Consider the following 15,335-nt stretch of genomic DNA (forward strand, 5'->3'; position numbering starts at 1 on the left):
GACATAAACACCATTATCATCAACCAAATGGAAGAGGATTTGATTTGATCCTCGACTGATATGAACCGCACTGCACTGAGATTAATTTGGGAATTGAAAAAGAAAAAACATAATTCAAAACTAATTAATCAGGATCACGGCAAAAGATGCCCAGTCTTTCTGCCGATGAAGACGCAATCTGGGGAATCAGTTTTTTGGATCCAGATCTACCCCAGAATGCAATCGGCTCCAGCTTTCTGTCGTTCTCCATCTTGGCGCGTATCAGCGTACATATGACAGAGACATTATGGTAAACCAGAGCGCGTCTACAGACGAATATGCCAAATGGGTATTAAGTAAGACAAATGCAAGCTCATGAAAAGCTGTCTGAAGGTAGAATCTTGCCAACAAAAACCCACAAGTCCAATTATTTTTGTTGTCAATATAATTGCCAATCACAGAATGCGGCTTCTCATTTACCGCAGTAAGACTTCTTTTAAAAGCATTGATGCGCAGGTTATATAGGGGACAGTGAACTGTGGTTGTGTGGCGTACTGGTAAAATAAAAGGACTTTAATGCGGTGGCTCCTAAGCAGGGTGTAAGGGCCCAATAGGGGCCTCAGCAAGAACCCAAAGGGGTCACAAGATTACTTCAGCCCACTCTCATGCCGTTTCAATCCTGTACAAGTTTCTTCTGTTGAACACAAAGTTCAGTCTGTGTTAGTGAGCACTTCTCCTTTGCCGAGATAATCCATCCACCTCACAGGTGTGGCATGTCAAGATGCTGATTAGACAGCATGATTATTGCTCAGGTGTGCCTTAGGCTGGCCACAATAAAAGGCCACTCTAAAATGTGCAGTTTTATCACACAGCACAATGCCACAGGTGTCGCAAGTTTTGAGGGAGCGTGCAATTGGCATGCTGACTGCAGGAATGTCCACCAGAGCTGTTACCCGTGAATTGAATGTTCATTTCTCTACCATAAGCCGTCTCCAAAGGCGTTTCAGAGAATTTGGCAGTACATCCAACCGGTCTCACAACCGCAGACCACGTGTAACCACACCAGCCCCTGACCTCCACATCCAGCATCTTCACCTCCAAGATCGTCTGAGACCAGCCACCCGGACAGCTGCTGCAACAATCGGTTTGCATTACCAAAGAATTTCTGCACAAACTGTCAGAAACCGTCTCAGGGAAACTCATCTGCATGCTCGTCGTCCTCATCGGGGTCTCGACCTGACTGCAGTTCGTCGTCATAAACGACTTGAGTGGGCAAATGCTCACATTCGATGGCGTCTGGCACTTTGGAGAGGTGTTCTCTTCACGGATGAATCCCAGTTTTCACTGTACAGGGCAGATGGCAGACAGCGTGTATGGCGTCGTGTGGGTGAGCGGTTTGCTGATGTCAACGTTGTGGATCGAGTGGCCCATGGTGGCGGTGGGGTTATGGTATGGACAACGAACACAGGTGCATTTTATTGATGGCATTTTGAATGCACAGAGATACCGTGACGAGATCCTGAGGCCCATTGTTGTGCCATTCATCCACGACCATCACCTCATGTTGCAGCATGATAATGCACGGCCCCATGTTGCAAGGATCTGTACACAATTCCTGGAAGCTGAAAACATCCCAGTTCTTGCATGGCCAGCATACTCACCGGACATGTCACCCATTGAGCATGTTAGGGATGCTCTGGATCGGCGTATATGACAGCGTGTTCCAGTGCCTGCCAATATCCAGCAACTTCGCACAGCCATTGAAGAGGAGTGGACAACCTGATCAACTCTATGCGAAGGAGATGTGTTGCACTGCGTGAGGCAAATGGTGGTCACACCAGATACTGACTCTTTTGCGTACTTTCGTAGGTTTCGATCTTTGAGTTCAGGTCATGAAAAATGGGGGCAAAAACAAAAGTGTTGCATTTATAATTTTGTTCAGTATATACATTAATACATTAACACTGAGTTCTGTTAATTAAAAAAAAAAAAAAAAAAAAAAAAAAAAAAAAAAAAAAAAACTTAAAACAAGAAGCTTTTTCTTAACTATATAAGAAATATCAAAAGTATCTTCCATATAATATATGGAGAAGGGTCTTTGAATATTTTGGACATTAGAGGCCCTTCAAGTCAAAAAGTATGTGCTAACATCAGTAACAGACAGCAGATAACAAGCAGCTATTATCAATTATTGCTCAAGTAAAATGTACGTGTTCAACTGCATCACCAGGGCTGGTTATATTGTACAAATGTTTTCGTAAGTGTGTTTTGAAGGTTATTCTCAAGCTGAACTAACAAAGTACTGCTTAAAGGTTTTAGAAAAGCACTAGTAATATCAGTATTCCTGCACAATGTACGTGTAAGTTGTGTGGCTCCATTGACGTCAGCCCAAACAGAAAATGGATTCACAGGTGAAGCAAGTTACATTTTAGAAGATTTAAAAAGACCATTTTATTCTTTGGAATAATGTACTCTGATAAAGTAAACAGAAGTTAATTTTGACTTCATGTTAAAGCACAAAATAAGTTTTACTGATAACATGCACAAAACAAAATGAAGCCTTTATACATTTGGCTACAGCAGCCACAACCGAATCAAACGGCCAGGAATGCTGTAAATATCGTTCAGTAAAGATAACACAACATGCATGAGAACAAACCATTCGCAGAGAGCTGACAAAGTTTACGGTTGCTAGACATGTTCATTCATTGCAGTGTGAAGCAACGATTATCAGGAAACCAGCTCAACCAGTCAAACTGGTCCCTATTCATTGGCTGCAAAGTCTCTGTAGTTGGCAGCTTTAATCCACATCAACGTTCATGAATTCAGTCCTCAAAACCAAACAAAGAAAGACTTGCTCTAAAAGATCCAGAAGTCTCATTAGGATAATTCCAGGTGGCGAAAGAACTGTATTTTTGTATCAGATAGACTTCAAAGCAGCAAGGAGTAGCATATATAGACCTTAAAATAAATAAACCCTGCAACCGTACGTATATACCCAGTATTGCTTCTCAGCATGGTAGTACCATTATGCTTCTAGCAGTTTGTGTTACACAGCTGGATAACTCGCTCGCAGGTCAGGTAGTGATTTGGAGGCGTTTTACCTTTGGTGTCGGCCGGCCTAAAGTTAGCAGTAGGGGCTAATCTACCGTGAGAGCAGAGCATGAGGGAGATGTTAGTGGAAGAAGAGGTCAATCGAGGGCTACATTATTGCCTTTCCCGCAAGCATTCCTGGCATTGAATAAAATCTCGGCCAATCTCAGTCACTGACTACATAAGAGCCAAATATATAAAGAAATAAGAGGAAATCACATCCTGAGGGCATACCCCACTGGCAGAGACTGAACGATCTCCGTTCTCTCACTCACTCATCCCTCTTTTACTTTCTCCAGCCCTCCAGCTCCAGTCATTTGCCAGCTCTCTATTAGACACCTCTCTCTCATTAATTATCGCAGCTCATTTAGAAATTTCAGAGGCAATGTTGCTCTGAATGAGCTATTTGTATCTGCTAACCTATAAACACACACTCACACCATATCCTGAAAGTTTTTCACCATGACAGATGATGTGCACACCTTACGAGTTTTCTCTGACCTGGTTTCCAAAAGCAACTAATCTCACGTAGCCGACTTTTGGCATCCATGCTTATCTTGGACTGGTAGTAACCATGTGACCAACGTGTAGCATGATATAAGGTTTATGCTGGTTAAATCAGATAAGTCAGTACCACCACAATAACATTCAGATGCAAAAAAGCTAAATTCTTCAGAGTGCCACGATAAAACACTAACCGAGAATCTAATGCAGGGGTGTACAAGCTTATTCCTGTAGGACCACGGTCCTGTAGAGTTTATCTCCAAAGTGCTCCAATACACTAATGGGCTGTTCACACAACACACATTTTTCCATTCCAATGCGCTACTTTTGTAAACGCACATGACAGTTGTGCTTGCGTCTCACACATGAGCCGTGTCAAGTTAAAACAATTTCAACTTTTAAACACAGCGCTGCTCATCATGTCAGTTCCAAAACAGTGGACCAATCAGAAGACCCTCGAGGTGGGGCCAACATTGCAAGTTTTAGTTTACAGAAGTAAATTGGCATGGCAATGGTTTTATTTGACGGCAACATGGAGGACACCGTATTCTGTGCAGCGCTTTTTTTAAATCCTGAGTGCGCATTTTTAGACGCTTTCTGTGTGAACAGCCCCTTACCTGTAAATTTCTAACAATCCTGAAGACCTTGATTAGCTGGTTCAGCTGTGTTTAATTAGAACTGGAGCTAAACTCTGCAGGATAGTGGCCCTCTAGGAGCAGGACTGGACACCCATGACATATGCTGCTTTCCATTAGTACTCGGAAGTTGGAATCTCAAAGGAATCGCAACAACTCCAACTTCACAATTCAATATGGCTGCTCAGTGCATCAACAGAAGAGAATCAGTAGTAATATATTGTTTATATTGTTTGCTTGTCTGTCTCTCAAAATCAGTGGTGCACACAGTACTATCCAAACTCTATGTGGACATGATACTATGGCGTTTATCTTGGCAAAATATCACTTTTTGTGTGTTTTTAATCTACTATTATTGCTAACAATGGACTTGTCCATCTCCATTTTCTGACTTCTCTACTGGACCATGGTCCACGTGTGTTTGATGTCATTTCCAGCTCTGACACAGACTTCCAAGGTAAATCAAACAGCATTAGGAACATAGTTTACGGTTTTTACTACCTGCCCCAAAACTCAAATCTTTCTGAAAGGTTCAGTGCCAGTAATCATGTAAACTACTTTATAGCCACAGAACAAGATTCTAACTAACCTTTACTCTTGCAATCCCTGTATAGCAGTACATCCAACTCCTGTTTTTGGAGGAAACCCAAAAGTACACATTTTTCATTTCAGGTCCTGGAGTCTCCACTGAGGAGCTGATGTTTGATTAGGAAGAGTATGAAAATGTGTAGTGTTGGGGTGCCTCCAGGAACACGGTTGGGAAACTCTTCTGTTTAGTTTTGTCTATGACTACAGTCGTCCAGCCAATTACGGTCCCAAAGAAAAAGACAAACAACCCAAGGCCTCATTAGCAGATTCGCTCAGTGATGAGAGACAGAAGTGAGGACTGGGAAGCTTTCGCATGCTAAGGCACAAAAGCATATGCTAGCAGAATTGGTCAACTAGAGATATTCTAATGAACAACCAAAGCACTTGCATAGAGTCAATGCTTGTCAAGAACTACAAAACTGATCCCCTCGTCAAAAGAGCTTGTCTCAAACCCTTCTGAAAGCTAACATGGCATGAGGTTAATCTGGTTTGAAACCTTCATGGGACTCACAGGTAGGCTGGAAGGTCGTCCCTGCATGTTCTCCTCTGGACCTCCCTTCCCAGACACCATGGGCTGATTGGAGGAAGGAGCTGAGGACTGAGAGCTGAAGGAGTCTTGAGACAGCTCCTGAGGAGTAAAGAGGCAACAATAAAATGTAGAAGCACTTTTGAAAGGGCATCAAGGATAGTGTTCATCAAAGCAACTCCAGGTATGTGGAGTAGTGTTATTACCTGAGGTGGAGGAGGAAAGCGCTGGAAGGGCGACTGCTGCTGTTGCTGTTGTTGAGACTGCAGTGGAGGGGTTTGGGAGTAAGGTGAGGGCTGACCCTGTCCTGAAGCTTGCTGGGATGACTGAGGGGGTGTGGAGCTGGGTGGCTGTGATTGTGGCGGGCCCTGCTGCTGTTGTGAAGGTCCCGGTTGCTGAGGAGGCTGCCCTGGGGCCAAAGGTGGTTGTGAGTATCCGGGCTGCGACCCCTGCTGGCCCTGAGACGGACCCTGTGACTGGGGGAAGGGTGGCTGTCCTGACTGTGCCTGTGGAGTCTGGGAGTATGGAGGCTGGCCCTGAGGGGGGCCATGGGGGCCCTGAGCTTGCCCATAAGGGGGCCCACTCTGGGCATGGGGAGGACCAGGCGGTTGCTGGGAGTAAGGGGGCTGAGAGGCCGCTCCAGTGGAGGGCTGCTGGGGGTATTGAGACTGCTGGGGGCCTCCGTGAGGTGAAGGGCCCTGTTGTCCGTAATAGCCACCTTGGTTCTGAACATAACCACCTGGGCCATGCTGTCCATAGCCCATCTACAGAATAAACACAGCAGGAACCAAATAGTCCATCAGTTAGCAAGCAAAAAAAAAAAATTGCAATCTAAAAATTTTAACTAGAGACATTGTGAAAAATCTGTAACTGTCAGTAAATGCTTTATTTCCTGATCACCATGCATGTGAACCAGAGCTGGTTATTGGAACTGATTTGCTCAGTTGATTCTGATTCACAAATTACTGATTCCACCTTGATATCATATGGGATTATCTCAGTCCTATCACACAACCATTTAATGTTACAATGAAAAAGAAATAACGACAGACCTTTTCTTCTGTATTGTGCCATACGAGATGTGGGCATTGCACTCAAAAGTGAATGTGCACTTGCTGTCGACTGTTAAGGGGCAGAGTTTAAGTGCATTAAATAATTGGAGAAGTACTGCATACGTCACCAGACAGAAGTCTGTCATTTCACTGGAAGATAGAGTAACAAGTTTTTTTGTTTATTTTTAAGAAAAAAGTAACTTATGCACAGATGAATCATTCACAGTAAGGTCTATAACATGCATTTACAAAACAGACAAGGTGAATTTTCATTTCATGCTGACTATTACTACAGTGATTTTGCCATTTGTGACTTTTTCCTTTCTACAGGTTACCTTAAGGGCTTTTCCCCGTGGTTTCAATTTTAGCTTTAGGATAACATTATAATTAGTGCTGTGTTCAATACAACGATGTATCGTCACAGAGTTTTGACGATACGAGTATTGATACAGCTGGCCCTGTATCGATATTGTGATTGTGCAGCAGTGGACAGAATACAATTTTAATTATTAATTTGAATACAAGAACACGGTTTAAAATATTTAACAACAATGTTTAATCTGGCCGCAGAGGAACACTACTGGGTTGCCTGATATAAAGAGACGTAATCCCTGAAATAGAGTCTCCACTTGCGCAATACGGAAATATCTGCTTAGTGCGAAACGTATCTTTGTCAACCTGGCAACCATGTTTACGCGCGCGCTCTCTCCACTGTGGATGAACGCACTTGCTTTCTGAAAACACCAGCTAGCTTGCAGTTTAGCGATCTCCACTTCGATATTCTATTCCTAGAAAAGTAATTCATCAAGTGTTCACTTATGAGAGAGAGAGAGAGAGAGAGAGAGAGAGAGAGATGCTGTGCATGTATGAATTACCACCGTAACAGTGAAGCTGTGGCTTTAATCACTTTAGAAACAATGCTGCTACCAGCTCCTTGTTGAGAAAGAATGTAGCTCTTGAACGATTAAGCTACTTTGATAAAATTGCAGGGCTAAAAAGTTTGTTGCTGAATGTCTGTATGCGGCCGCAACGTGACCTGTGTGTGTGCGCGTTAGATACAGTGAAGACAGCGCTCTAATTTTATTTTATTTTTTAATGTAGAGAATGTGCTAATTTGTGCAATGAACGAGTACATTTTTAATTTATGGGCTTTAAAACAAGATGCAAGCAATCAGAATATTGTACCTGGTGGGGAGTGCCCAATGTAAACATGAAACATATGCCATTACCCATATGGTACTGTGGTAGAGTTATGGAGGCCCTTCATAATGCAGAGGTCAACTGCCTGTTCTGCCTATAGTTAGCAATGGCCCTATAGTAATTATGTAATTGCAGTGCTAATTAAACAGCTGTTTTACTCAATTCTGAATTATTGAGGTGAAATTCAGTGCAGTCCCGTATCGTGATATGTATCGTATCGTGGCCTCTGTATCGTGAATTTGCTGGTGATACACAGCATTAATTGTAATACCATGCATTTTTACTTTTTTGAAGAAACCAAACCAATGTATAGCTGACATTTGAGGCCTAATGCTAAAGAAATGCAATTAAAGTGTTTCAGAAAGTGTGTTTTCAGCTTGCTTCTCTTAATATAAAAATATAACATGCAGTTGCTTCAAACAATGGCATAAAGCTACTCAAAACATCATTCAGTTTAAACCGTGATGATCGTAATTATTAAAACAATTTCAAGGGAATAATCAATAATTATGATGTCGTCATAACCGTTCTTCCTTCATGCCGAAAAATGAATAAATAATTTAAATAAATAAAGTGTTATTCATAATAAAATGTAGAAGTTCTCCAGCTTCTATTGTTTTATTATAATTATTTTCAGCAATATTTGTATTATTAAATTAGTGTTTGTTTAGATGTTTTTATGACTTCAAAAGTTCTGATTGAGGTGCTCTTCTCATGGGCGTGCGGGCAGACAGCCAGACGATAACAGCAGAAGGCAGAGGAGGTGGCGGGAGGAAAACAACACGGGGAAAGAAAGTTCTTCACTAGGACACGGTTTACTTTCAGTGAAAGGGGTGAACTGACACTCAATTTAGAGCCAGCGTAACCCATAAATAAACCTGAAATAGATAGTGTAAGAGGTGTACTGTGTGTCTGTGCAGGGCCAGTCTGCAACCAGCAATACAGCAGAGACACTACAAACATTACAATATTACGATTCAAAAATAAACACAAAAGTCATATCACTCATGATCAGTTATGGGTCATAATATTTGTTTATTGCTCTCAACAAATATCATGTGATTTAACTCGACAAGCAAGCGCGTAAAATAGGAGTTAATGTGCCTGCATTGTGAGATGTTGGGTTCATATTTCACACTGTCTGAAAAGGCTCAAAATAGCAGCAGAGAGACATTTTTTAGGTTTCAGCAGGACTGAGGTCAGTGGTTCTTCAAATGGATAAGAGTTCGGTAAAAAACAGTGTGCACGCAGGCTTTCAGGGAAACGCTTTAATTTCATTACTTTCAGGCAGCATACAATAAAATTTGACCTTGCTGGAGAGTGTACTGTGTGACACAAAAGCCTGATGGTGACAAGCTGGGCACTTTCCCTCTCAAGGAGAAAGGAAATATAAAAATGGGGAAGAAAACCAGCTCTGACAGGGAGGTTTAATAAAAACAACCTGAAGTGCACATTCTATGCCAGGCTACAAATGGATGGCACTCCAGTGCATCTGCTTACTCGACAAGCACAATGGGGCACCTGGCGCAGACAACAGGATGAAGAAAGGCAGGCACTTGAAGACTGCCACGTACAAAACTTCAGATATGCGAGGAAATCCCCATGTGACAAACCTGAGCCTCGCCGTGACCTCATAAGCACCTTCTTTGAAAGCACAGATGAAAAGACCCATGAGCTCATGCTGCTATGATCAAGAATGTCTTAACACCGTCAGAAGCCTTCAGGTTCAAGCTGAGACTCTGAAAAACAAAAATCTGGCAGCAGAGGAAAAGGTCTGCCTACTATGCAAACGAACAGAATAACTGGACCTGAATTCTACTGTATGGGGCTAAAATAGTCTCAAACTCTCTCTCTCTATATATATAATGGCAGAATTTTTGGTTTAACTGCCCCTTTAAAGTGTTGTCTCTATTATTAATAAGTATTGTGCTAACAGTTGACAAGGAATTTGTGATTTGTTTTAATGCACCAGCAACAAGTGCTGCTGAAGAGTGATGGAAAGCATCTCCTTAACCCCATAGAGCAAAAGTGAATAAAACAATAGAAAATTTCAGCAATTGTTATGCATGTGTTTTTTTCTATCTTTAAATTAAATATTGTGATACACTGCCATTCAAAAGTTTGACATCAGTAAGATTTTTAACGCTTTTAAAGTGGTTTCTTCTGCTCAAAGGCTGCATTTATTTGATTAATAAAAAAAGCACACAGAACAAACAGTTATATTGTGAAATAGTATTACAATCTAAAATAAATTGAAATAAAATATAAATATGTACTTGTATTGTTAAAGATTTCTATTTTGAATAAATGCGGTTCTTTTTAACTTTTTATTCCAAGAATCCCGAAGAAAAACAAAAATACAATATTATGCATTACAACCGATTCCACATTGATAATAAAATAAGCATATTGCTAATGAAGGATCATGTGACACTGATAAATTCAGCTTTGCATCACAGGAATAAACTATATTTTAAAAGCATATTAAAATAGAAACTATTTATTCATTTTTAATCATATTTCGCTATATTGCTGTTTTCTGTATTTTTAATCAAATAAATGCAGCCTTACTGATCCCAAACGTTCGAATGGCAGTGTATATCGACTTTATTGGCCATTAGCCACCCTGCTCTCTAAATTGCTCTCGGCATCGGCCATCCAAACAAAAAACAACCCAAAATCCCCACTACATGAACATCTGACCTGTTGTCCGTACTGCATTCCACTCATGCTTCCGGGAGTGCGGCCCTGCATGCCCACAGGATACCTCTGGGGTCCCGGGGGCCCGTAACCCTGTCCTGGGAAAGGAGGACCCTGTTGGGAGCCAGGGGGAGGCCCCTGCTGCTGAGAATAGGGGTTTCCGCCTCCATAGTGCTGCCCTCGAATTTTCCCCACTTGGTCCATGGGGCCTGGAGGCTGAAAAAGACAGAACGAGGGTAAGTGCTAATAATTCAGAGGCACAGTTCAAATCAGCTAGTGCCACACAGGAGGCGAAATTACTGTGGTACGTTTCAGTTCCCTACAGCATTGAGAGGACTGAACGCCAGGCACATGGGTCATTAATTTTCTGAAAGCATTCACTTAGGCATCTCTGGTTAAGATGAAGTCAATGGTGATCAATATCAAGAGAGGCTTGTTTCCGCTGTTAAGATTGAAAACAATCACAACGCCATAACAGAGTATTAGCCGGAGCATAGCGAAGGCACACCACCCCAAATCAAAACTAGATCTATATGCTTCAAACACAGTGCCAGCGAAGGGAGGGGAAATTGGCAGTGAATGAATGAGAGAATGAAAGCAGCGGTTCAATCTGCCAGGCCGTCCTGAGTGCCAGGGGCTGGAGACTGGGTGAACAGTCAACTTCCCTTTGAAAACAGACAAGAGGAAACAAGTGTGTGTGGAGACTGGAGCGTGACCCGAACATCAGAGGAGAGAGACTGGAATAAAGTCTTTGGGACGACGGGACTGGAAGACGGTGCTTGGGAATTACGCAAAGACGACCAGGACAGGAACTGAGATCATGAACTTAAATGAACTGCTCAGCTTTTTTCTATTTGTAGAAAGACAGCATTCGCTTTCAAGCGTTGTTTTAGGAGTCTTGAAACGAATAGTAATGTAACATGAGATACAGAAAGAGCAAAACTACATTGATCACATTATAAACCAGCAAAACTGTCTACACTGCGAGTTTAAATCAACCAATCAAGGCTTTCCCCTCAAACGGATACTTTTGTTCTGCCTAGTGTTTCATTTAATCTCCACGAGATAAATTGGAATAGTTGGCGATATTAGAAATTTTGTGTTTCAGATTGAGACAAATGTTTCTTGTTTTAACAGTTTTCATAAATGTATATATCCATATGATAAATATAATAACATGCAAATGAGTGGACGTGTAAAAATAAACCTCAAATCACAAACGTGATTAATAAATACCAATTATAATTTGAGCAAAATAATTGTGATTTTAAGTTGATCAATTATTGATAACATCGAGTCTTTCATTTTGAACTCAAGTGCAGCATAATATGAAGCTGTCATTTGTCACACTATAACTGACATGGCATGGGGGAAAACTATTTGGTTACCAACTTTCTTCAAAATATCTGTGTGTTCAACAGAAAGAAAGAAATTTCATTTTTGGTGAACTATCTCGCCAAAAATACTAATATATATAAAAAAAAAAAACTAAAGCATTTTGTAAAAACAATACATTTTTAGATTTTCCAGCAAAAACTATATAAAATAATATAAAATGCAATTATATTGTGTTGCATATAAATGACTCATACTGTGATAGAATATTTTGGTCACGCCGCCCACCCCTCGGCGTAACTTTGAAACTTACTGAACTGTTTGAATACACCCACTTGACTCCCGCATCCCCTGAGAATCACAAACACACACGCTTTCCCCCTTCTCAAAGATCAGTAGGACCGGTGAAGGCACAGAGACACAGGACAGGACTCCCATCTGCCACCAAAACACATCCTCAGCCAGCGCTGCTCCTCCAGCAGCTGCAATAAGGCTCTCTTGACATCTGAGGTCAATCTGGACCCTTTCTTTCATCAACATAAAGAAGAAACAACATGATATTTTTAAATGTGTTTCAGATGAAGAAGCGCTGTGGGCTGCAACCGATGCTTCTAGTGCGGACAGCTCAGTTGATTAATGGAAGAAATACAGTTTTGTAACTCACAAGTCCTGCATATAGAAAACGTTTAGGCCCTGTTTCACAGACACGTCTTAAACTAAGCCAGGATTAGGCCATAGTTTAATTCGTTTTTATAAACATGCCTTAGAAGAAAGACATTACTGGTGTGCATCTTAAGACAAAACGAAGACACTGATATATTTTAAGATCAGTCAGAGTAAGTTTCTTTCAGTTGAAACAGCTCAGATTTACATTTTAGTCTAGGACTAGGCTTAAGCCTTGTTTGTGAAACTTAGTGTTCATTTTTGACAACAGGTAGGCCCTATGATTTCTGCAAAGCATGGAATGGTTGGAATCCCGGAATGGAATTTACTGTAACACGCGGAATATCACGGAATCTGCCAAATTTTGAATGAAGCAGGTCAGTACAATCAAATCAAATAACAATATGGACCACTGTCTGTGAATATTAAACCAGGCTATTTAAATATGAACTCTGAGGAACACCGCAGTCATATCACATACTTCAAGACAACCCATCAAAACAACTGTTCGCTTTAACTTGAAGAAATTGTGATAAATATAACTATTGTTCAGTATAATGTACATCTTGCTGCTACTAAAATAAATAAATAAACCTTTACTTAAGGAATAATCACACATTGTCTTCCATGTTGTGCAGCACTTTTCCATAATTTGATTACAAGAAACACTGAATTACATAACACAGGATAATCAACCATTTTGATCATTACCATTCATTTAAACCATTAAATTAAAAAAATGATTTGGTAAAAAATATATAAATAAAATTGTGGGGAGGGGGGGGGGGGGTTAATGTATACAACATTATAATATCAGTTAATTAGTTTGGCATGCTTTTCAATAAATAAAATTTAATTTTAATCATTTGGAAAACCAAATGGAAAAAAAAAATTGAATCTAGAAAAATTAAAAAGGAAAAAATGGAATTTGAAAAAAAAAAAACATTTTACAGGGCCCTAATTATAGCAGTGTTTGCGTGTTTAAGAATGGTAGATGCTTTATCTCGTCTACATGCTGCGATGAAGCATGAGGTTATGGCTGAGATCAGCGAGGACTTCGACCGAAAGGGTAATGGAAGTGGAAGAACAAGATGAATTATGCTTGAACAAAGATCTGAGCAAACCTCTGACCTCAAGTTGCCATCTCCATTTATAGTCTTGGGATTTTACATGGTTCGAAAAAGAAAGATTTAATGCCCCTGCATTAAGAACATGTCCAGTGAAAACTATTACTTCAACAACAAATTCATTTTTGTGCGTAGCTTTGAGGGAACGGCCCACAAATCAAGACGGCAGGCCAATGGACGTCTAATTCCGCTTTCTGCTCCAGACCGTGGTAAACATGCAGTTGTCGTCACGTTCCTGCATCCAGTCTGAGAAACGCTGAGGTTGCTTTCACACAGTATTGTGCATGAATTACCCCTGGGCTCCCTTAAGTGCGGGAATGAGGGTGGGACGTGATGGCGAGAGCCCGAGAGAGAGAGAGAGAGAGAGAGAGAATGACAGTTGTTCAGAAATGAAGTGCTTTTAATTCATCCTCGGGCAAAGTCAAAGATAAGCAGCAGCGCATCTCGCAGTCTCTCATTTTAAATCGACAGACGTACTTTATTGATCCCTGAGGGGAATTCAAGGATTTCCCGCTGCAGTCTTAGTCTCTGAGGGCTAGAGCTTCCCCTTTCACTTTTTTAATGAATGATACTAGTTATTGCAACAATAACAATGAGCCAGTCGTGGGACTTTCTCTTGAAACACCACTGGGTTTTCTTGAAAACAAGACCTTGCAGAAACAAAATCTATTTGAAACAGCGGCTATTTGAAATGGGATACTTAGAGAGAAATAAGTGCAGGGTGGGAATTACTGATTAGCAACTGACTGGATCAGGGAAAAATTATGCTAATGAGAATATTTTACTTGCATCTTTCAAGAAAAGCTCAAAGTTACTCAGAGTAAAAACTAAAAAGAAGAAGAGCAGTGTGAAATATATTCTTAAAGTGTACAAATAATTAAATAATGAAGACTAAAAATAACAATATTTTAATTCAAGAATTACTTTAATTTACAGCAATAAACCATGGTGTCGATTTAATAATAAAATTTGATCATCATCAATGCTGAACACACATTGTGTGCTTAATGTTTTGTTTTATTTTGGAAAACCGTGAAAAAATGTGTTTGTTTTTTAAGGATTCTTTAATTTAATAGAAAGTTCAAATTTATTTGAAATTTGAATTTATAATTCAAATTTAACTTATTTTATTTATTTTTTTAAAACATTGACAATGTCTTTACTGTCACTTTTGAACAATTTAATCCATCCCTGCTAAATAAAAGTATTAATTACTTTAAAAACAGACCCCAAACTTTTAAAGAGGTCATCGGATGCCCATTTTCCACAAGTTGATATGATTCTTTAGGGTCTTAATTAGAGGTCGACCGATATGGGTTTTTCTCTGGCCGATGCCGATATTTAGAAATCAGGGCAGCCGATGGCCGATATATGATGCCGATTTTGTTTGGCCGATATATTTGGCCGATTTTGTTTCTTTTCTTTTTTTCCCCCCTTCATCTCAGGGATGTTCTTTTTTTCAGTAATTTATCAAAATATTTAAAAAGGTTTGCTGCATGGTTAAAATATGCTGTGCGTATAAAAAAAAATTGTTTTTTAGAGACAGAGACAGAGAGAGAAAAGTCATGTATAAGTCACATTTTATTATTTCATTCAGAAATAGGCCTAATGCCGACGCAAAATGTTTACAAACATTATAATAAACACTGTAAACATAGCTAGGCTATTTTAGTTCCCCTCACTCCACAACAAATTCTTTCAATTAACAGTATTTAGAAAAGAACAAGAATTAAAAATATAAGAAGCTAGCTATAAACGACAAGCCAAAACTAATTAATTTAAGCTAAAACGAAACTGAAACCAACGCTGGGTCTCTCATTCGACACAAAATCAAATGTGTCCGTATTCGCGATGTATTTCAATGCCAAAATATTATTTATTATGTACAGGACAGGTGCATCTCAAATTAGAATGTTGTGAAAAAGTTCATTTT

The 15,335-nt window shown here is 40.1% G+C and overlaps 1 protein-coding gene across 2 annotated transcripts in view; it reads right to left on the bottom strand.

Moving 5' to 3' along the window:
* The window catches only part of LOC306885312 (AT-rich interactive domain-containing protein 1A-like), a 78,429-nt gene that overhangs the window by 40,516 nt on the left and 22,578 nt on the right, over nucleotides 1–15,335 (bottom strand). Inside the window, exons 2-4 of one of the 2 annotated variants that reach the window (XM_079441755.1) lie at nucleotides 10,281–10,493; nucleotides 5,532–6,089; nucleotides 5,311–5,427 (exon numbers count right to left, since the gene is read on the bottom strand). In XM_079441755.1, the coding sequence (XP_079297881.1) occupies nucleotides 5,311–5,427; nucleotides 5,532–6,089; nucleotides 10,281–10,493 (888 nt within the window). The remainder of the gene's footprint in view (nucleotides 1–5,310; nucleotides 5,428–5,531; nucleotides 6,090–10,280; nucleotides 10,494–15,335) is intronic. The other variant, XM_079441756.1, reaches the window with a different exon arrangement.

Source organism: Barbus barbus (assembly GCF_936440315.1).
Source record: "Barbus barbus genome assembly, chromosome: 19".
Taxonomy (NCBI): Eukaryota; Metazoa; Chordata; class Actinopteri; order Cypriniformes; family Cyprinidae; genus Barbus; species Barbus barbus.